This window comes from Anser cygnoides, chromosome 24 (assembly GCF_040182565.1).
Source record: "Anser cygnoides isolate HZ-2024a breed goose chromosome 24, Taihu_goose_T2T_genome, whole genome shotgun sequence".
NCBI lineage: Eukaryota > Metazoa > Chordata > Aves > Anseriformes > Anatidae > Anser > Anser cygnoides.
In genome coordinates this window covers 3,558,427-3,579,163 of record NC_089896.1, presented here as the reverse complement: position 1 = coordinate 3,579,163, position 20,737 = coordinate 3,558,427, and the positions used below count along the sequence as shown (strand labels likewise).

Here is a 20,737-nt window from a genome sequence, read left to right as displayed (position 1 = left end):
TCCAGGTGCCTCTCTTATTGTCAAGACTTTTCTCCTTCAGAAGCAGGCTCGCTCTCCCCCCGGCCGGCTGAGCTGCAGCCTCCTGCCCGCAGGCAGCGCGAGGAGCTGGCCCTCGAAGGCCCCTACACCTTTTATTTTGCAGACCTGCCCTTGCTGCGTGGCAGAAGTCACGGTCCTGTTTTCAGAGCTGCTGTGGGGAAGGGGGGGGGGGGGGGCTGGGGAGCGGCAGGGATGGCGCTGGGAGCTGCTCGCTGCAGAGCTGGAAGCCTTTGCTGCAGTGCAGGCAGACCCCGCGCCGTGCCAGAGCTTTAATGCCAGGTCTCTCAAAGCCAGGGCCCTTCTGCGGGCCTTTGTTTAGGGGAAGGGGCTGTGCCTGCTCCTGCCTTGTGCTGGGCTCGTCCCTGACCCCCTGCCAGCGCAGCAGAGCCCTGCGTGCCCCCGACCAGGCGCCGAGACGAGCATTTGGGGAGGAGGATGCTCTTTGATAACCCCCCCCCTTGTAGGTTTATCTCATTTAGCTGTGAATGGTTTCCCTTCACGCAGCCTGAGGTCTTGGCATCCCTCTTTTCTCAGAGCCTGGGGGGGTTCTCATCCCCCAGCTCCTCAAAGCTCGGAGCCCCTGTGGCTTCCCTCGTCCTGTGAGCTGCTGGAGAGGGGCTGGGGGTGCTGGTCCCGGGGCTGGGGGTGCTGAGAGCAGAGGGGGGGCAAAGGGCCGGCCTCATCCTGCCCTCCCAGCAGGGGATGGGGATGGCAGCGAGGGAGCTGGGCCCCAGCGTGCTCGGAGGAGTGCTAACAGCAGCCGCTCCTCCCTTACAGCTGACATCCAGAGCCTGGAGCTGGGCGCTGGGGGATGCAGAAAAGCCTTAAAATTCAGGAAAATTCAGCCGTGTGCCTCAAAATTTGGCTGGGGGCTTTACCAGCGCAGCCATTTCGTGACGCGCTGCCCAGATCCTCTCCTGCGCGCCCCCTCGACACGAGCCGCGCCGCCCGGCAGCTCTGCAGCTCGGCCCCTGCCTCCCCTGGGGCTGCGGAGCCTCGTGCCGAGGTTTCCTCAGGGGAGCTCGAGGCGAGGACCCCCAGGACCTGCCGGGGCCGTGTGGCTCTGCCCTGGGCGTGGGGGGGCTGGGGGCTCTCACCCCTTTTTGCTCCGTGGGGAGCGCGGTGCGGGTGCGGTGGTTGGCGGCAGCGGGGCTGAGCGTGCCGATGGCCGCAGCTCTGCGCACTGCGCCCGGCTCCACGACGTCTCGTACCCCTCGCTGCGGGGAGGCTGCGAAGCCGGGGGGGTGATGCTGGCACCGAGGGGGGCTCAAGCTGGCGTCGCCCATCGCCCTGCCCGGGTGCAGGGTGCTCGCGGGGCCCCGGCAGCCCCCACAGCCCGCGATGTCCCCCCCCCGAGAGACCTCCCCCTGGGGACGGGGGCACGGGGCTGCCTTTGGAGTGGGGTCACTTGGCCTCAGCAGGCTGGACTGGGGGGGGGGCTGCACCGAAGGGCCCCCCAGGGCCTGATCTCAGGTGGCACTTCAGCATTTGCACGTTTGGAGCTTTCCGAACGCCAGCAGCGGGGCCTGGGCTGCCCTTAGGGCCAGGTTAGCCCCCCCAGGGCTCCCCTTCCCTTGTCGTGCTTGCCGCCCCCCCCCGAGTCTGTTTCGTTCCTCAGCAAGGGGGAGCAGACCCAGCGCGGGGTCCCCCCCCTGCTTGTTGTCCCCAGCTGGAGCTGAGGGTGGGACCTCTGCGACGTCCCTGCTCTACTGCATGGGTAAAAAAAAAATAAAAATGAATTAAAATCCCCCAGCCCTGGGGTGCTCGGCTCCATCCCTGGGTCCCCAGCTCCGTCCCCAGAGGGGGACACATCCTGCTGCGCTCCCCACGGCGCTCAGCGCCCAGAGCTGCCTTTAACACCCTGTTTTCCCCCCTCCTGAGGCTGGGGGTCCCGTGGGGTGCTGCCCTGTGCCCTCCACCGGCGAGGAGCCCCAAACCCCCCGGCTCTGCCCCCGCTCCCTGCCTCGGTTTCCCCCCGGGAGCACCGGGCTCGCCCGCACCCGGCGCACCCGAGGAACGGGTCCGGGGCTGGGCGTGGGGTGGGATCCTGCCCACGCACTGCAGAAATGAGGCAAAACCTGTTCTGGGTGCCCACGGGGCTGCTGCCAGCACCCAGCGCCCAGCACCCAGCGCCCAGCACCCAGGGGAGCTGCTCCCGTGCTGGGTGTCCCCCCCCCCCCGCAGCCCCTCCGCAGGTGGCCGTGGGGACATCAGGGCAAAAAAAACCCGCGTGGGTGCTGGTCCCTTGGGAAGGGCTTCGGGAGGCAGACGGGTCTGATCCTGCGGATGCTGCCCGGGTCTCCGCAAAGAAAAGTGTCCCCAGGGGGTGGCCGGGGAGCTGCCGGGTGTCACCAGCCCGACGCAGCCTCCGGCCACGCTGTGGGGGGAGGCTACGGCCGAGGCCCAGCAAATTTGTCACCCCTCATCACCCCTCCCTCTGCAGGATCAGCGCCCAAATCCTGCTCTGTCCCTTCCCGGGGCAGCCTCAGCACTTCCCCAGCAGGGTTTGGTGCTGGGGAGGGTCCTGAGCTGGGGGACCCGACGCTGAGCCACCAGCCCCGAGCACCCCCCCCCCCCATGGGGACACGCGCGTGTGGCCTGGGCGTGCGACCCTGCCGCCACCGAGCCGTGGCAGGGACCCGCTGGGTTTTCGGAGCACCCCCAGCACCATCCTGTGCAACGGGGGGGGGGGGGGACACGGGGACACGGGGAGGGTGCCCAGCCTCGACGTCTGCGCTGAGCACCCCGCGAGGGGAGGACGGCAGACGGACAGACAGACACAGGCCGGCAGGGCCGTCGCTAAAGCCCCATTTCCTTAGAAACCACGCTAAAAATAAGTTCGGCGCCGCCAGATGTGATCGGCCTGATCCTGCGCGGGGCTGAGCTCGGGGGGGGGTTTGTCCTGGGGGGGAGATCCCCACCCCCCGCCCCGAGCATCAGCGGTGTGCCAAGGGGGGCTGGAGGCTGGGGGTGCCCATGGGGTGGGGGGAGCCCCACAGGATTTGGGGGGGGTCTGCAGCGCCCCTGGGACCCCAAACTGCCCCACACCGGGTTTTGGGGTGCTGCAGGGCACTGCGGGGAGGGAGGATCTGACACCAGTCCCCCCAGTTCCTCCCAGTTCCCCCCAGTACAGCCCAAGGTGGGGCCCAGGTAAGGCTCCCGGGGGGGGGGGGGGGGTGCATCCTTCCCCATTCTCACCCCCGGGTGGGGACGGGTCCTCCTGCCCCATCCCATCCCCTCCGAACCTCCCCGATGCTGGTGCTGCCCCCCCCCCCCCCCCAACCACCACCACCCTGCTTTGGGGCTCTTCCCCTCTCCCAGGCTTCCTGACGCCTCCCAGTTCAGCCCAGTTCAACCCAGTGCAGCCCAGTCCCGTCCGGCGGGTGCTGCTGGCTCCAGTCCCTGCTTTCGTGCCGCCGAGGCGAGGAGGCGCCTTGCTCTCGCCTGCGGTTGACTCAGCTTTAGGGCCTCCAGCACCCAGCGGGGCGCCGGGGGCACCCGAGGAGCCGAGGGTCCCCGTGGGGGTGCGGGGGGGTGGGGGGGGGACGAGGCACGGCTGGGGGCCCATGGCCCCACAAAGTCCCCTGGGCAGGTAAGGGCGGCCGCGGGGCTGACCCCGTTAACCGGCCCCACGGCACGGGAAATGGGGGGGGGGGGGGGCTGGGGGTAGGATTTGGGGTCCTGCTGCTCTCGGGGGGGTGGGATGCAGCCTCCAAATTTTGCTCTTGGGGGATGGGGGGGGGCCTCCAAGGGCCCCCGTTTTTGGGTGGTTTTTCTCCTGCGCCGTTGGGAGCCCCGCAGGTGCGGGTTGAGCTGGACGGGCCCCGAGGCCACGGCGATGGGCTGCGGGGCCCCGGGCGCGGGACCGGGGGTTTGGGGGGGGGGGGTGCCAGGAGGGGGGTTGCCAGCCCGGGGGGGGGGGTGGGGGGCTCGGATGCGTTTTGGGAGAGGACCCTTTGCATTCACCCCGTCCGTCACGGCTTGCGAAGGGAAAAGGGGGCTGCGCACCCCCATCTTGCAGCTTACTGGGGAGGTTTAACTGGTTTAACTGGTCTCCCCTGTGTGTGTGTGTCTGGGGGTGGGGGGGTGGGGGGGGTGGGGGGTTGTTCCCAGCACCCCCTTGCACACCAGCGGGCGTGGGGCTGGCTTTTATTTTTTTTTTCCTGCTGCCCCCCCTGTGTGCCACCCCCCCCCCCCGGTGTCTCCGAGGGGCAAGGAAACCGCAAGCGCGCGTGGGCCAGCCCTCGGTGACATTTTGGGTGCTGCTGTGTTCCGGGGGGGGGGGACGACGAGGACACCCCCGCGGGCTGGGCCCATGTAAACAGGATACGGGGGCGGGGGGGGGCAGCGAAGGGCCCCAGCATCGCCCCGTCCCGGTGCCAGCCCCTTGTCCCCGGCACCTCGGCACCACTCGGAGTCATCGAGGGGGCACCGGGTGGCTTCGGCTCAGCGCAGGCTGCCGGTGGGTTTGGTGCCCCCCCCCTCCTTGGGACAGCGTGGGGATGGGGGGGTGCTGGGGGGGGGCGCCCCGGTGGTGCTGCGGGTCCCCGGTGCCGTCACGGTGCCTGGTGCGTGCTGTGGCAGGTCCCCGGGTGGCACCCGGCTCCTTGTCGGCACCGGGGTGCTCAGCACCACCGTGCTGGGTCCCGGCCTGGGCTCCCCGGCTCCTGGCCCTGCTGGGGGACACCGGAGACCCACGCGGGGTGGCAGGGCCACTTGTGGGGCTGGGACACGGTGACCAGGGCCACCCGTGGGGCTGGGGACAGGGCCAGAGCCCCTTGGGGGGCAGCGGGTGCCTGCGGGGTGCGGCCGTGCCGGTGCTCGCATCCTGGTGAGGCGCTGGGGTGGGATTTTTGGGGCCGGGGGGGGGGGGGGGCCTGATCCTGCCCCACCATTGCCGCAACTTCCCGTGCCGGGCAGCGCTTTCCCAACCGCGGGCCAGGAAGGAGGGCGGTGAGGCAACGCGGGGCTGGCGTGTGATGAGCTGGGCACGTCCTCAGCCCTCCTGGGACGGACCCAAGGGGGTGCTGGCTTCCCGAGCCCCCTTGTGTCACCCGTCCCCGTGCCGTGTCACCCTCTGAGTGCTGTGGGAGTCCCGCTGTGGGGCCCTGCTGGGAGCAGGCAGGGGAAGAAGCCGGCCCCGAGCGAACGCCCTTGGCAAACAGGGGCCGGCCCTGGCATGGGGCCGCAGCAGGAGGAGCAGCAATTCTTCCCTGCGGCTCCCCGGTGCTGCCGGCTGCCCCCACCACCCTTTGCTGGTCCCCCCTGAGTCCCTTGAAATTTTTGGGGGTGGGGGAGCCGTGCTCCGTGCCTTACGGGGCAGGGTCCCTGCGTGCCACGCTGCCACCCCGTCTCCCTGCAGAGGGTCAGGATGCTGCGCGCTGCCCACCCTGCCGCCGCCCCGCCGCCCCTCGCCCGGCCCCGCTGAGCCCCCCCCGGCATGCTGAGCCCTGCCCGCTGCCTGCCCGGCCCCGCAGCCCCCCGCCGCCCCCCAGCCTGACCCCGCACCCCGGGGTGCCCGCAGCACCCATGGCGCTGGAGCCGGGCGCCGAGGCGCTGCTGGACCTGAGCTTCCTGACGGAGGACGAGCGGCGCGCCATCGCCGAGGTGCTGCGCCGGGACTCGCAGCTCCGCCGGCGCGAGGAGGGGCGCATCAGGTGAGACCCCCCCACACACACTGCCTTTTAGTGGCACCCATGGTGACCCCCCCCCCCCCCCCCAGGGGTGAGACACCCTTGGGGACAGCGCGGTCCCTTACCCGGGGCAGGATGAAGCCCCGCAGTGGGTGACGTGGGCATCGGGGACCCAAACCCCGGGGGAGATGGGTGGTGGTGTCCCCGCCGTGGTGGCCCCGTGGCTGTTTGGGATGGTTAATGGGGCAGAGGACGGTGGCACGGGGACCCTGGTGGCACCTGGGGGTGACCTGGGGGGGGGGATGTTTTTTTGGCCAATGCCACCAGCAAGCTGCGCAAGTCGGTGTCGGACCCGGCCCGGCTGCGGACCCTCACCGGGGACTGGTTCTGCGACGTGCGCGCCCAGCGCCACCGGCACCACCTGGGCTCCGACCTCGTCCGCGCCTCCATCCGCCGCAGGAGGCGGCCGCGGGGTAGGCAGGGATGGGGTGCGGGGGGGTGGGATAGTGGGGGGGGACACAACCACGGCCCTCTGAGCCCCTCCTGTCCCCAGGAGCGGGGGACCCGGAGCGTGGCCCCAGCTTGGGCGAGCTGGAGGTGATCGGCGAGCCGCTGGTGGAAGAGAAGGAGGACGAGGAGCCGGCGGTGACGGAGGAGAGGTGAGAGCAGGCACGAGGGGTGGCCCAGCACCCATGGGTGTTCCAGGGCTTGACGTCACGGCAAGAAAAGTTAATTCGTGCTTCTCCTCGCAGCCCCTCCGAGGATGGTGCCCAGGCAGAGCCCCAGGTGGGTGCCCGGTGCTGAGCCGGCGCGGCACGGTGCCCGACCCGATGTCCTGGTGATGGGCTTGGGGACGAGCCCAAAGGACGTGGCATGGGGCGTGGGGCACGGCCTGGCCCCCCCCGGCCTGTCCTGGTGACCCAGAGGGGACAGGAGGGTGCCGGTGCACCCGGTCTCACCCTGTCCCCAACGTGCCACCGAACAGCCTGGCCCCACGGCCCCGGCACCGGAGGGGACACCGGTGTCACCGACGCCGCAGGTGGACGTCCCGGAGAGGGAGCAGGATGGCCCGGGACAGCCAGGTAACGTGGGGGGGGTCTAGGGGATTGGGACCCCCCCACTGCCAAATTGGCACTGAGGGCCTTGTGGGGCAGAGCTTTAGTGCTGCTGGGGTGGGGGAAAAAAGGGATTCCCCCCCCCCCCAATATCCATTCCTTGCTGTGTTGGGGACCCCCCCCCCCCCTCCCTGTGCCCTTGCAGGTGACAGAGTGGACAGGAACCCCTTCGGCACGGCCAGCGTGGAAGAAGATGAGGAGGAGCCCGATCCTGCACACAGCAGCCCTGGGGCTGAGCAGGTGGGCTGGGGGGGGGGGCTGTATGGGGCTGGGAAGGTTGTATGGGGCTGGGGGAGGTGTATGGGGCTGGGAGGGGTTGTATGGGGCTGGGGGAGGTGTATCGGACTGGGAGGGGGAGGCTGTATGGGGTAGGGGGGACTGTAGGGGATGGGGAGGGCTGTATGGGGCTGGGGGGGGGCTCTGTGGGACTGGGGGGCTGTATGGGGCTGGGGGAGGCTGTATGGGGCTGGGGGGCTCTATGGGTTTGGCAGGAGCTCTATGGGGTGGAGGGGGCTGTATGGGGCTGGGGGGGGTGTATGGGGAACACAAAGCCAGCCCATTGCTGGGTCCCCTCTGCAGCCGAGCTGTGCCCAAGCACTGGGCGCTTGCTGGGAGCTGGGTGCCCTGGGTCCCTGCACTGGGTCTGAGGTGTTTTGGTGGGGGTCACCACCCCCCCCAGTGGCTCAGGACCCCTTGGTTTTGCCTTTCCAGGATCCGGGGACCCCCCCACCGGGCCGTGTGTCCCCGCAGAACGGCCACGTGCCCCCCAGCAGCCTGCTGACCGCCAGCTCCTCCGTGTCCAGCCTCAGCTCCTCCACGGTACGGGGTGGGGGGGCTGGGGAAGGGCGAGGGGGTGGGAATCGGTGCTCCGTGCCCCCGGGGCCTGATCCTGTGCCCCCCGCCCCGCAGCTGAGCGGCAGCCTGATGAGCCTGTACAGCGACGGGGAGCTGGGCAGGGTGCCCGTGCGGGGCTGCGTCCAGTTCTCGCTGCGCTACGACCCGGCCACGCAGGAGCTGCAGGTCCACGTGGTGCGGTGCCGCGAGCTGGCCGAGGCCAAGAAGCAGCGGTCGGACCCGTGAGTGCGGGGGCTACCCGGGGAGGGGGCTCCCGACCCTTTTATGCCCCCCACCCCCCCCCTACACCCCTCTCGCACCTCGCTTTCGGGCTGCAGGTACATCAAGACCTACCTGCTCCCGGACAAGTCCAACCGCAGCAAGCGCAAGACCACGGTGCGGAAGCGGAGCTTGGACCCCATCTTCAACGAGACCCTCAAGGTTTTTTGGTTCTCTCTGGGGGGAGGTTCGGGGGGGGGGTGTCCTGCAGACCCCGCGCCCTCACCCTGCCGTGCCCCCCCCCCCTCCCGCCAGTACAAGCTGGAGAAGAGGGACCTGCAGGGCCGGACGCTGAACCTGTCGGTGTGGCACCACGACAGCCTGGGCAGGAACCTCTTCCTGGGCGAGGTGGAGATCGCGCTGGGCGCCTGGGACTGGGCCAACACGCGCCCCGAGTGGTTCACCCTGCAGCCCCGGGTGAGCCCCCCCCCCCCCACCCGCCCTGAACCCCAAATCCCCCCCCCTACAGCCCCCCATAACCCTCCTCCCTCCCCACCCCAGACGCCCGTGGCCCCGGACGGTCTCTCCAGCCGAGGCAACCTCAACCTGGCGCTGAAATTCATCCCCGCCAGCTCCGAAGGTGAGCGGTGACACCGAGGGGGTGGGAACAGGACATCGGGATGGGGACATGGGGATGGGGCGGCACGGCCCCGACCCTGACCCCTCTCACCCCCTAGGAGCGGGGCTGCCCCCCACGGGCGAGCTGCACATCTGGGTGAAGGACGCGCAGGGCCTGGTCCCGCTGCAGGGCGGCACCGTGGACGCCTTCGTGCAGTGGTAAGAGGAAGGGGGGGGGCATCAAAGGGACCCCCTCGGGGACATGGGGACGGGCTCGCTCACCCCGCTCCCCGCAGCTACGTGCTGCCCGACGACAGCAAGGCGAGCCGGCAGAAGACGCGGGTGGTGAAGCGGAGCCTCAGCCCCCTCTTCAACCACACCATGGTGTACGACGGCTTCCAGCCCAAGGACCTGGCCGAGGCGTGCGCCGAGTTCACCCTCTGGCACCACGAGGCTTTCTCCAAGCGGCAGCTGGGCGGCGTGCGCCTCAGCCTGGGCACCGGTGAGGCTGGGGGGGGGGGGGGGGCTGGGCACCCTGGGGTGCCGGGGGTGGTGGTCTGGGGGGGAGGGAGGGGGTGACGGTGGCCGTGTCTCCGCAGGGAGCAGCTACGGGCTGCCCGTGGGCTGGATGGACTCGACGCCGGAGGAGCGGGCGGTGTGGGGCCGCCTGCTGCAGCAGCCCGGCTGCTGGGTGGAAGCGCTGCTGCCCCTGCGGACCAACCTCGTCCCCCGCGCGTAGCCCCCCCCCAGGGACAGTTTCGGCGGGGGGGGGACAGGACTGAGCCCCCCAGCGTCCCCGCGCAGGGGCTGGGGTCTGTGCCCCCCCCCCCACTTTTGGCTGCAATGAAGTGGCACCGGACGGCACGGCTGGTGGGTGTTTATTGCTCCGAGCGCTGCAGCCCGACTTCTCCATCCTGTACGGTGCTGGATGTCTCCGCTGCCGTCCTTCCTGCCGGTCCCCGTGGTGGCACAGGAGGCGGTGAGGTGGCGGCTGTGTCCCCAGAGCCACCTCACGTCCCTGGGGCCAAGGATTGCTCCTCTTCCCCCTTGCCAAGCGCGCGGCGCTGCTCCAGGACGGCTGCCCACAGGCGGTACGCCGGCCCGCGCCTGCCCGAGGAGGGGGACACGGGGCTGGCAGGGGGGACAAGAGGGACGAGCCGTGTCCCCCTGCAGTGCTGCCACCCCTGGGGGTACCTGATGCCCGTGTAGAAGAGGTCGTCGCAGGTGGCGCTGCCCAGCAGGTCCCGCAGGGTGAAGCCGTGGGACAGGAGCTGCGGGAGATGGTGGCCAGGTGGCATTGCCCGGTGGCCCTGCCCCACACCGCCCATGGGGCACGGCCCCACGGGGCCCCACAGCCTCACCGTGGCCGTGGTGGCGGGGTCCGTGCCGTGCTGCTGCAGCCACTCGAGGAGGAGGGGGTCGGCCTGGCTCCAGGGGATGGGCTCAGGGGACGGGGACAAGGGACGCTGCCCCGTGGTGGCCTCGCTGTGCTCACCACGGTGCTGGGGGTGGCCGGGGACCGTGGCGTCCCCGACCCCGGAGCGAAGTGCCCGCTGCACCAGCTGCTGCCATTCCTGCTCCTTCTCGGCCAGCTCCCGGAGCAGCCTGGGGGGAGAGCAGGGACACAGACCGGCTCCTGGGGGACACGGGGTGGCACTGGGGGGGCACAGGGATGTGCCAAGCCCTACCTGTCCGTCTCTGTGCGGAGGCGGCAGAGCTGTGCCATCAGTGCTGAGCCCCCCTGCCCGGGGCCGGGGCCGGTGCTGAGCCCCGAATTGGTGCTGTCCCACGGGGTCTGGCTGCTGGGGACAGAGAGCCTCGGCGGCATGGGGTCGTCCTTGTCACCCGTGTCCTTGGCGCCAGCCTCCTTCAGCGAGCTGGCCGTCATTCCCAGGTCTGGGGGGGCAAAGAGTGGGCACTGAGAGGGGGTCAATGACGCCCCCCCAAGGGGCTGCCACCCATCGAGCCACAGCAGTGACACCCTAACCCGAGTCCTGGCCACCCCCGGGTGCCACCCACCTCTCACGAGCACGGTGAGAGCCGCCTGCACCGCCTGGCTGATGGCGTCGTCCAGCGCAAACATCCAGTGGGGTTTGACGTGGTGCCGGCGCAGCGCCTGTCTCACCTGGAAGGGGCAGGGCCGGGCCGGAGCAGCACCGACACCAAAGGGTCACCGACACCAAAGGGTCACCGACACCAAAGCATCACCACGTCAGAGCAGCACCAGCACCAGTGTCACCGTGCCGGAGCATCACTGGCACCAGGGCATCACCGCCACCAGAGCATCACCGCCACCAAACCGTCGCCGACCCCAAACCATCGCCGACCCCAAACCATCGCCGACCCCAAACCACGCCGTACCCGAGGCACTCACCACCGCCTGGAAGTTGAGGAGCGGAGCCCGCAGGTGGGGCAGGCTGAGCCCGTCCGCCCGCAGCCGCGCCTGCAGCGCCAGGAGGTCGCGGCGCAGCTGGTGCCGTGCGGGGCACTGGATGTAGCTCCGCAGGCAGCCCAGCAGCAGGGTGATGTGCTCCGAGCCCAGCCGCGTGCCCGACGCGCTCTGGGTGGGTGAGAAAGTGCTGGTGGGGGGGCTGCTCCCTCCATGCCAGCCCCCAGCAGCTGCTCGGTGCCCCCCGTCGTGCCCCCACCTGGCCCTCCTGCAAGGCAGCCGCGATACCGGGCGCCTCGTCGGTGAGGATGCGGTGCAGCGTGGCGCGGCGCTTGCTGTCCTGCCGCAGTACGAAGCGGTCGCCGCTCTCCTCCGGCGAGGACGAGCGCTGGCTGCGGTCGGAGCCGGCCGAGCCCTGGGGAGTGCTGGCGAGGGGCGGTGTGGGATCAAAACCCACCCAAATCGACGTTCCCAGTGCCGGAGGGCACAGGGGACAAACCCTGAAAGTGACCAGGAGCCACCCCCCCCTCTTCAAACTGGGTTAACTGGGGGAACAACCCAACGGGAGGCAGAAATCCAGACCCCTCCCAGGGGTCCCTCCACCCCCCCGGTGCCGGGGATGCCCTAACCCCACGTACCTGTAGCTGGGGGCTGCCTCACTGGGGCAGTGTGGGAGCAGGGGGCTGTCCCCCGTGCCCCCCACTGTGCCCCCCTGCCTGGCCGAGGACCGTCCCCTGGTGCCATCGGTGCCCTCCATGTCCCCATCCCGGCGCTCCAGGCGGGGGGAATCTGCCAGGGAGAGGATGGAGATGGAGCAGGTCGGTGGGCAGCTCTGGCCAGGACCCCCCCCCAGGACCCTCCCCATACTCACCCCCTGCTGCAGGCACCGTCTGGCCCCGGGCACGCCTGGCGCTGGCCAGGAACGGGTCCTGCAGCAACGCGGCCGCCGTGGCCCGCTTGGCCGGGTCGGCCTCGAAGCAGCGAAGGATGAAACTCTTGGCCATGTCCGACATGGACTCGGGCACCTCCGGGTGCATCTTGAACATGCCCACCTGGAGGAGAGGCCCAAGCGGGGCTGCAAAGGGACCGGCCGCCCTGGCTGGGGGCTTTTTGGAGGTGGGGACCCCCCCATGCCCTGCCCAAGCCGTGAGTACCTTGAACATCGCTGCCTGGGGGCTGCCCAGCTCGTAGAAGGGGGGCTTGCCCGTGGCCATCTCGATGATGGTGCAGCCCAGGGACCAGATATCCGCCGGCTTCCCGTAGCCCCACGGCCCCTGGTCGATGATTTCGGGGGCCATGTACTGCAGGGTGCCTGGAGGGAAGGTGGGGAGGGAGGAAAGGGGCCCGGGTCCCTCACCCAAACCGCCCCAGGACAATTTCCCCATTGCTGGGTGCGAGACCCCAACATCTCCTCATCCTCCGCACCCCAACGGGGGGGTCCCGGCCCCCAGCCCCTACCCGTGAAGGTCTCAGCGCTGGGGCTGATGCCCGCCAGCCTCTTGGAGGTGCCGAAGTCGGAGATCTTCAGCACCCCGCTGTACGTGTTGATGAGGACGTTGTCTCCCTGGCACGGGAAGAGCCCCCCCAAAGTAAATAAAACCGCCCCAAAACAAATAAAAACCGCAAAAGAAACCTCAAACAGCCAGGGCCACCGGGCGTCCCCCCGGGGGTCTGGGCATGGAGGGGCCCCTGGGGATGGGGGTCAGGCAGGGGGCGACGACCCCGGCCCCTCACCTTGATGTCTCGGTGCACGATGTGGTTGTCGTGGAGGTAGCCGAGCCCGTCGAGGATCTGGCGGGTGTAGAAGACGATGGTGGGCTCGTTGTCCTTCAGGGGGCCCCACTTGGAGCACAGCAGGGACGAGAGGCTCCCTGGGGAGGGCGCAGCACCCACCTTCAGGCCGTGGGGCCCTCCCCGACACCCAACCCCCCCCCCCGTGCATGCCCCCCAGCGGCGATGCCCACCTCCAGGCACCTCCTCCATGAAGATCTTGATGAAGCCGTCCTGGCTGACGGAGCCCAGGTAGCGCACGATGTTCCTGTGCCGCAGGCGCTTGTGCAAGGCGATCTCCTCGTGCAAGGGCTGCGAGAACCTGCCCGGACGGGGACACAGCGGGGTGACGGGGGTCCCACGGGGGTCCCCCCCCCAGCACGGTGCCGCGGCACCCACCGGCTGTCCCGCTCGGGGATCTCCTTGATGGCGATGCGCACTTGGGTGCTGAGGCAGCGCCCGGTGTAGACGACGCCGTAGGTGCCCCTGCCCAGGACCACCCGCTCGCCCGTCTCCGAGTACTCGTAGCTGTACTGCGGGGAGGGAGGCGAGGTGACGGCCGTGTCACCTGCCTGTTCCCCCCCCCCCCCCCGTGCCACCCCCCTGTGTCCCCACCCCGTCTCACCTCCAGGATGGGCTGCGTGGGGCTGGGCAGCTCCTCGCTGCCCGCCGCCTGCTCGGCGAGGAAGGATTGGACCCGGTCGCAGAACCTGCCCGCGGAGAGGGGACGGTCCTGAGTCCCCGCGGGGATGCTGGGGACGTGGCCACCGACCCCCCCGTGCCCCCTTTCCCCTCTCCCCAACGGCACAAGGGTTTTGCCACCCTGGCTCGTCTCCTTTCCCCCCCCCCCAGCACACCCTTTCCACCAAAAATTAAGGTAAATCTGGGGGGAAATCGCGTGCCCCCAGTGCATCCCCCGGGGGCATGTTTGGGATCCCCCAAACCTCACCAGCACCACGGGGTCCCCGCGCCCCCCCCCCGCTCACCACCGGCAGTGCTGCTGGGAGGGGAAATAGAGCTGGAAATCCTCCTCGGCGTGCACCACGTAGAGGAAGCAACCCCGCTCGTCGCACTTGCAGATGCTGAAGGGTAAAGGACCCCCCCCCCCCGGCTCCATCAGCAGCGGGGTCAGGATGCGGCCCCCCGGGCGGGGGGGGACTGGGGACGCACTCACCTCACCCCCCGGATGGCCGCAGCCGCGAAGTTCCAGCTGGACACCGCTTTCTGCAGGGAGGAGGAGGAGAGGAAGGGGAGAGGGGGCTGTCAGGACCCCCCCCCGAACCCCCCCCCCCCCAAATCCCAGCCCTACCTCTTCCGTGGGGCGCACGAGGGCGAGCGTCACGGCGTGCTCCTCCGTGGCGCTGCGCACCGCCAGCTGGGCCGGCCACAGCACCTTGCCGAGCTCCAGGACCAGGACCTACATCATCAGGCAGGCGTCACCCCGCGTCCCCCTGCCCGTCCCCCTGGGGGCGGCCACCCCCGGGGGTCCCCCGCAGGCCCATCTCACCGGGCAGCGCGGCGCGGGGACGAAGGGCTGGCACGCGGCGAGGAGGAAGGCCAGCCAGAAATCAGCCAGCTCCTGCCGGGCCGACGGCACCGGCGGGCTCTTCTGGAAGTGTTTGTAGAGCAGGAAGGTCTCCATGACGGACACCAGGTACCTGCGGGGCACGGAGATGTCCCAACGCCCCCCCCCAAAACGGACAGCCAGCCCCAGGAGGGTGGGGGGCTCGGCCGAGCCGCTCACCAGCTGGGCGCGTTGAGCTTGTAGAGCTTCTCGGAGGCCTGGATGACTTTGCTCAGGTCGTTGGCCAAGATGCCAGCCCCCAGGCAGAAGCCCACGTCCCAGTAGTGCCGCAGCTCCTCCAGGCTGCCCTTGCGGCCCTGCAGGCAGCTCAGCTTCACGCCTGGGTGCGGAGAGCCACCCGTCAGGGACCCCCGATGGCAGGTCCCCCCGGCCCCGAGGGGCCCCGTCCCCAGCCCCCCGGGAGGGGACGCACCGATCTGCTGGAGCCGCACGGAGCTTTCGAACTGGTGCCCGGCGGCCACGAGGAGGACGGCGGCGTTGATGCCCGCGTGGAGGCTGGGCTCCACCTCGAAGGCTTTGCTGTACCTGGGCGGAGGGAAGGGTTTTTCCCCTGGGGACAGCACGGCCACTGCGCCCCCCCCCATCCCCCTTCCAGCCCCCGTGACACGGGAACGGTCCCGAATGGGGCTGGCCAAGAAAATTCGCAAGGGGAGTAAAAATAAAAGCCCTGCTGGGCTTGGCATCACAGCCTCTAAGTTGTGGCTGGGGGGATTTAAAGGGTGGGGGCTGCGCTGCCAGAGCCCTGTGCAAACCCCAAAGGATCGAGGCACGGGCACGCCGATGGCCCTGTCCCCAGCCCTGTCCCCAGCCTCACCAGTATAAGGCTCGGTCCCTCGCCCTGGTGTCGGTGAAGCTGGAGCTGATGAACGTGTCCTTGTAGATGCGGCCACACAAGCAGAGGAGGTCGGGCGCAGCCCCGTCCCCGCGCTCCACCGCGGGCAGCAGCACCGAGAGAGCCTGCGCCCGGTCCCCGGCGCGGTTACGCCTGCGGACACGCGGACGGTGCTGGGCGATCGGCCCCACAAACACGGACCCCAAGTCCCCTGCCCCGTGGGGACAGCGGGATGCCTGCCGCCCCCCCGCTGCCTCTCACCGGCTGAGGGCGAAGGCGTAGTGGAAGCGGACGTTGGGCTGCTCGGCCACGTCGCAGGTCGGCAGGGCCCGCAGGGTCTCCACCAGCGAGATGATGGAGTCGTAATCCTGGGGTGGGGGGAAACGGCAGCGGGGCTGAGCTGCGGAGGTCCGTGGGGGGACCTGGGGTGATGCTCGCCCCAAACAGCCAAGTTTTGGGGTTTGCGAGCTCCATCAAGCAAGGGCAGGCTGCAGAGCGTGCTCCCAGGGGTGCCAATGCCATCCCGGGACCCCTCCCAGCCCCAAATCCCCCACCTGCACGTCGCGGTAGGAGAGGAGGAGGTTGACGATGATGTCCAGGCTGAGCAGCTCCACGCTGTCCAGGCGCTGCTGGATGCGGGCCAGCTCCCGGCTCAGCTGCTCGCCCCGGAACATCTCCCGCGCCCGGCGGATGTCGCGCCGGATCGTCTCCCGAAAATAGCCACTGCGGGGTTTTTTTTGGGGGGGGGGAGGACAGAGACGTGGGGCTGAGCATGACCCCGGCACACTCGGCCAGCCAGGAGGGTCTGCCCCCGAGGGCGGTTCGGGGTGGTGGCAATTCCCCTCCGAGCACTGCCAGCCCACGCGGGCATCGGGGCTTAAAGGAGGGTGCTGGGACATCCCCGGGGGGGCTGGCGGCCGTACCAGGAGTTGGTGGGGACCCCCTCCAGCAGCCTGACGAGCCGCGCCGCCAGCGGGGTGAAGAAGGGCTCGGTGCCGAAGCTGGGCTGGAAGAGCTCGGTCAGGCACTTCATGGCCCCGGCGTCGCAGCAGACGACCTTGTTCTGGGCGGTCACGGCGTAGGGGATGAAGGTGTAGGTGCCGCAGAGGTCCTGGGCGGGGGGGAAGGGGTGAGGGGCTGTGCCGTTCCTGGGTCAGATCCCCCTCCCCAAACCTGCCACCCAGGCCATGCTATCACAGCCATCATTACGCTCCAGAGTGAACACTCCCGGTTCTTTCCAAAACCAGCTGCGCTCCCCCACGCTGCCGTTCCTGGTGCTCGCTCTGAGCGAGTGAATCCTCCCCAGAACTCGGATTTAGGGGCACACCTTGCTCCCCCTGCGCAGTGCCCACCCTCTGAGACCGCCGGGGGGGCTCAAACCCCCCCGGCACTGCGGCAGCAGCAAGGACGGGGAAAACCGTACCGAGTTCTTCTGGCAGATGTCCTCCTGGGGGGAGAGAGAGGGAGGGAGGAGAGGCTTAATGAGCTCCGCCGCAGAAGAAATCAGCTGATTTCAGGCTCAGGGCCCAGCGTCACCTGGCAAGCACCCAGCTGCGGCGAGGGACATGAGGGACACCGGGCGCCCCCGACCCCCAGTGCCGACTGCGGATCCCCCCCAGGGCATGGGGCTTCACCTCCCGCCCCACTGTGCGGAAAGGGGGCTCCGAACGGGGTGTCCTGGGCCTCCCCAGAGGCAGGGTGACATTTGGATGTGCTCCCGTCTGCATTTTTTCCGAGCGACGAGAAACCTCCCCGCCGTCCCTGCTCCCTTCCGAGGAACTGGATTTTCCCAGGGAAGGCGCCTGTCCCGGGGCTCCCAGCAGGATCAGGATGGGATCCTGCTCTGGGCCACCCTGCGGTCCCCGGTCACCCCCTCCTCATCCCCTTTGGGCACAGGAAAACCTCTGCCAGAGCTGGATGTGACCCTGGGGACTCAGCCAAGTTTGGGAAGGGGCTTCGCCTCCTGGGGGCACGGGGTGGGGGGGGGTCCAGCCCCTGGCCCATTTGCAGCCCGGAGCCGCAGCCGCCGGGGCCGTCCCCGCTCACCTGCAGGGCCTGGAGGCCGGGCAGGGCGCTGTGGCAGCACAGCAGCACGTTGTGGGGCATGTTGAAGCTCTCCCGCACGCCCAGGTGGTAGAAGAGCGAGGGCTGGCAGACGGCGTCGCTCAGCTCCACCACGGCCACGTCTGCAGGACGGACAGAGGGGACAGCGGGGTGACGGCGACCCCCGAATCCGCAGAGCCACAGCGGGGACCCAGCTGCCCCTCCAGCGCCACAGCAGCGCTGGGGAAACTGAGGCACAGGCAGCCAGCGGAGCCGCCAGCCCTGGAGAGCCCCGGTGCTCGTGTGGCTCGGCCCGAGCCTGGGGAGCACTGGGGGAGCCCCTCGGGTGGCCGCAGCCCCCCTGAGCTGGGCGCTCCCCCGGGCTGTGCCGAGGCCATGGTGAGGGGCACCCTTGAGCTCCGGTGCGGCGCAGCTCAAGGTCTTGCTGCGGGCTGAGCCCTGAGCAAACGCTCCATAAAAATGCATTTTCTGATGTTCCACGCGCTACGAGAGGAAGACAGCTGGGCAAATTCCCAGCCGTCCGGGGAAACACACGGGAGGAAGGCAGAAAAGCCAACAGCTGAGCCAGCGGCCGGCAAAAGCAGCTCCGCTGGGAGCCGCGGAGATGCGAAAAAATATTGCTCAGCCCCAAACTTCCCGACGCAGACGGGATATTCCCAGGCAGCCGGGCCGAGCGAGCAGTGCAGGAGGAAAGGGACAGGAATAAAAACGAAGCGGGGCGGCATCCTCACCGGCGTTGTAGAAGCGGTCCAGCGTGCCGGTGTCGCCCAGCGCCAGGGTGCCGAAGGGCAGCGTGTGCAGGCGGGCCCGCAGCTCGCGGCAGGCGTCGCGCAGGCAGCGCAGCGCGGGGCAGGCGGCCGGCTCGCGGCCCAGCACGCACACCACGCTCAGCGCCCGCCGCCGCGCCCCGCACACCGGCCGGCCCGCCGTGCCCGCCACCGCCAGTGGGTCCTGCCAGCAGCTGCCGGCAGCCGGGGCCGGGGGGGGGCCAGGGGCTTCCATGGCTGGGGCAGGGGGCTCAGTCCTTTGGGGGGGTCCTGGTGAGCACCGGGACAGCGTGCGCCCTGCACTGGGCTGTCCTGTTCCTTACTGGGATAGTGTGCGCCCTGCACTGGGCTGTCCTGTTCCTTACTGGGATAGTGTGCGCCCTGCACCGGGCTGTCCTGCGCCCTGCGCTGGGCTGTCCGGCACCCTACTGGGCCATCCTGCACCCTACTGGGCCATTCTGCACCCTACTGGGCCATCCTGCACCCTGCACCAGGACAGTGTGTGCCCTGCACTGAGTTCCCCCGTTTCTTACTGGGACAGCGGGTACCGTGCACTGGGACAGCCTGCACCCTGCACTGAGCTGCCCCGTTCCTTACTGGGACAGCCTGCACCCTGCACCGAGCCGCCCCATTCCTTACTGGGACAGCCTGCACCCTGCACTGGGACAGCTGGCACCCTACTGAGGAGCCCGCACCCTGCACCAGGACAGCGTGCACCCTGCCCCGAGCTTCCCTCTTCCCTACTGGTACAGCCTGCGCCCTGCACCAGGCCGTCCTGCACCCTACTGGGGAGCCCTCACCCTGCACCGAGCTGGCCTGCACCCTACTGGGCCAGCCTGCACCCTACTGGGCCAGCCTGCACCCTACTGGGCCAGCCTGCACCCTACCAGAAAAACCCGCACCCTGCACCGGGCCAGCCCGCACCCTACCGGGACCCCACACCCCGCACCGAGCTGCCCCGTTCCCCACCGGGCCGTCCCGCACCGCGCCGCCCTGCGCCCTACCGGGAAATCCCGCGCCTTGCACCGGGAAAACGCGCACCCGGCACCGGGCTGCGCCGCTCCCTGCCGGGGAAACCGGCACCGAGCGAAGGGGAGACCCTACCGGGGTGTAACTTACCGGGGTGACCCTATGGGGGTGTCCCGTACCGGGGTGTCCCTAACCGGGGGTGACCCTAACCGGGGTGTCCCGTGCCGGGGTGGCCCTACCGGGGTGACTCTACCGGGGTGGCCCTTACCGGGGTGACCCTACGGGGGTGCCCCTACGGGGGTGACCCTAACTGGGGGTGACCTTAACCGGGGGGACCCTACAGGGGTGACCCTACAGGGGTGACCCTAACCGGGGCGTCCCTAACCGGGGTGTCCCGCACCGGGGGTGTCCCGTAGCGGGGCCGTCCCTTACCCCGCCGGCCCTTCCCGCTCTCCTTCCCGTCCGGCTCCGCTCCGCGCTGTCCCGCACCGGCTCCGCTCCGCCCCGCGCCCCGGGCCCCGTCCCCGAGCCGCCCCGCCCCGGGCACCGGGAGCCGCCTCCGCCCGGCCCGGCCCTGAGTCAACGGCGGCCGCGGGGAGCCGCGCCCGGCCCCGAGGCGTGGGGTGGAGGGGATGGGGTGGGACGGGATGGGATGGGATGGGATGGGATGGGATGGGATGGGATGGGATGGGATGGGATGGGATGGGATGGGATGGGATGGGATGGGATGGGATGGGATGGGATGGGATGGGATGGGATGGGATGGGGTTGAACCCCCCGGAGCTGCCCCCCCCTCCTGTTGCCCCCCCCCCTCCTCCGACAGGCACCGGTTGCAAAACGGCCACGGGGGAAAAGGGGAAGCAGCAGGGGCCCCGGGGGGGGGGGGGGGGGGGCACGGTTCCTTCCCCCCTGCGCTGCTGCTGCAATGTGTGCCAGGGCGGGGGTGGAGGGAAGCCGTGTTTTTCCCGGGGGGGCAGGTGCTGGGGGGCCCCCCTGTGTCCCCATCAGGTCCTTATTGCACCCCTGACACCGCTGGGTCCCCATTGTGTCCTGATTGTGTCCCCATCCCATGCCCGTCGTATTTCCCATCGTGTCCCCATCACGTACCCCCCCATCGTGTCCAGTGTCCCCATTCCATGCCCATCACGTCTCCCATCACATCCCCATCGTGTCCCCATCGTGTCCCCACCATGTATCCCCACATTGTGTCCCCACCGTGTCTCCCATCGTGTCCCCATTGTGTCTCCCATCACTTCCCCATTGTGTCCCCATCCTGTCCCCATCACGTCCCCCCCACCGTGTCCCCACCGCATCCCCAGCGGACAGCCTCAGGTACAAGGGGTTCCCAGGTCACGACGGGGACCCGGAGCAGGGGCACAGCCGCAGGGCACGGGGGACAAGTGGCCCAGCAGTGCCACCGGCCAGGCCACCGGGCCCTCGCGCTGGCAGCCAAACCACGGCACAGCCGAACGGCTGCCCAGCCAGCCAAACCGCCGACAGACAGACAGACACAGACAGACGTTGCGCAGCCATCTCCCGGCCCAGGGCTGGGCCAGCCGTGGGCAAAAGGGAGGAGCGGGGACGCCGGGCGCCTGGGGACACGGGGACAGGGAGCCCTGCCCGGGCGCGCTGCTCAGCACCCCGCAGTTTCGGGAAAGGCAGAGCCCGGGGGTGCGGAGGCTGCAACCGCCCAGCCTCCGCCCCGGCTGCTGCGGGATGGAAACGCGTCTCCTCGTCCCCAAACTTGGGGCAGGGGGGTTTGGGGGGGCTGGATGCAGCCATACAGCCTCCCCACTCCCCATCACCGCACTACGCTGGGGACCAGCCCAGCGCTTCCCCAAATCCCACCCCCCCCGGCCCCTGCAGCCTCCCCAGGGCCAGGAGAGGTGCCCCCCCCCTCCCC

General features: G+C 69.9%; 2 protein-coding genes across 6 annotated transcripts; one reads left to right on the top strand and one right to left on the bottom strand.

The window, feature by feature from the left end:
• The first annotated feature begins 3,430 nt into the window (after positions 1 to 3,430).
• On the top strand, positions 3,431 to 9,322 carry SYTL1 (synaptotagmin like 1). Its single transcript, XM_066982515.1, has 15 exons — positions 3,431 to 3,631; positions 5,402 to 5,696; positions 6,000 to 6,145; positions 6,226 to 6,331; positions 6,425 to 6,458; positions 6,658 to 6,754; positions 6,933 to 7,027; positions 7,499 to 7,606; positions 7,697 to 7,863; positions 7,960 to 8,062; positions 8,156 to 8,317; positions 8,402 to 8,480; positions 8,578 to 8,677; positions 8,755 to 8,960; positions 9,058 to 9,322. Exons 2-15 carry the CDS (start codon positions 5,569 to 5,571, stop codon positions 9,195 to 9,197), a joined length of 1,671 nt encoding a protein of 556 aa, XP_066838616.1. The 5' UTR covers positions 3,431 to 3,631; positions 5,402 to 5,568; the 3' UTR covers positions 9,198 to 9,322.
• Positions 9,320 to 19,349, bottom strand: MAP3K6 (mitogen-activated protein kinase kinase kinase 6). Of its 5 annotated transcripts, XM_066982512.1 has the most exons (28): positions 17,830 to 19,349; positions 17,081 to 17,220; positions 16,458 to 16,481; positions 15,958 to 16,145; positions 15,589 to 15,757; positions 15,296 to 15,402; positions 15,017 to 15,187; positions 14,615 to 14,727; positions 14,362 to 14,521; positions 14,125 to 14,275; positions 13,927 to 14,034; positions 13,792 to 13,841; positions 13,604 to 13,699; positions 13,243 to 13,327; positions 13,017 to 13,150; positions 12,812 to 12,939; positions 12,582 to 12,718; positions 12,306 to 12,411; positions 12,002 to 12,159; positions 11,719 to 11,899; positions 11,486 to 11,636; positions 11,107 to 11,272; positions 10,833 to 11,018; positions 10,478 to 10,583; positions 10,147 to 10,354; positions 9,820 to 10,063; positions 9,653 to 9,729; positions 9,320 to 9,565 (listed from the first exon to the last, which is right to left on the bottom strand). In XM_066982512.1, the coding sequence occupies exons 1-28, from the start codon at positions 18,098 to 18,100 to the stop codon at positions 9,469 to 9,471; spliced, it is 3,912 nt and encodes a 1,303-aa protein (XP_066838613.1). In that variant the 5' UTR covers positions 18,101 to 19,349; the 3' UTR covers positions 9,320 to 9,468. The 5 variants fall into 5 exon arrangements, 4 of the variants coding, with proteins under 4 accessions (XP_066838613.1, XP_066838612.1, XP_066838614.1 ...); XM_066982511.1 differs by lacking the exon at positions 17,830 to 19,349 and having other exon boundaries at positions 17,081 to 17,791; XM_066982513.1 differs by lacking the exons at positions 9,320 to 9,565; positions 9,653 to 9,729; positions 9,820 to 10,063; positions 17,830 to 19,349 and having other exon boundaries at positions 10,153 to 10,354; positions 10,820 to 11,018; positions 17,081 to 17,793.
• Positions 19,350 to 20,737: the final 1,388 nt, after the last annotated feature.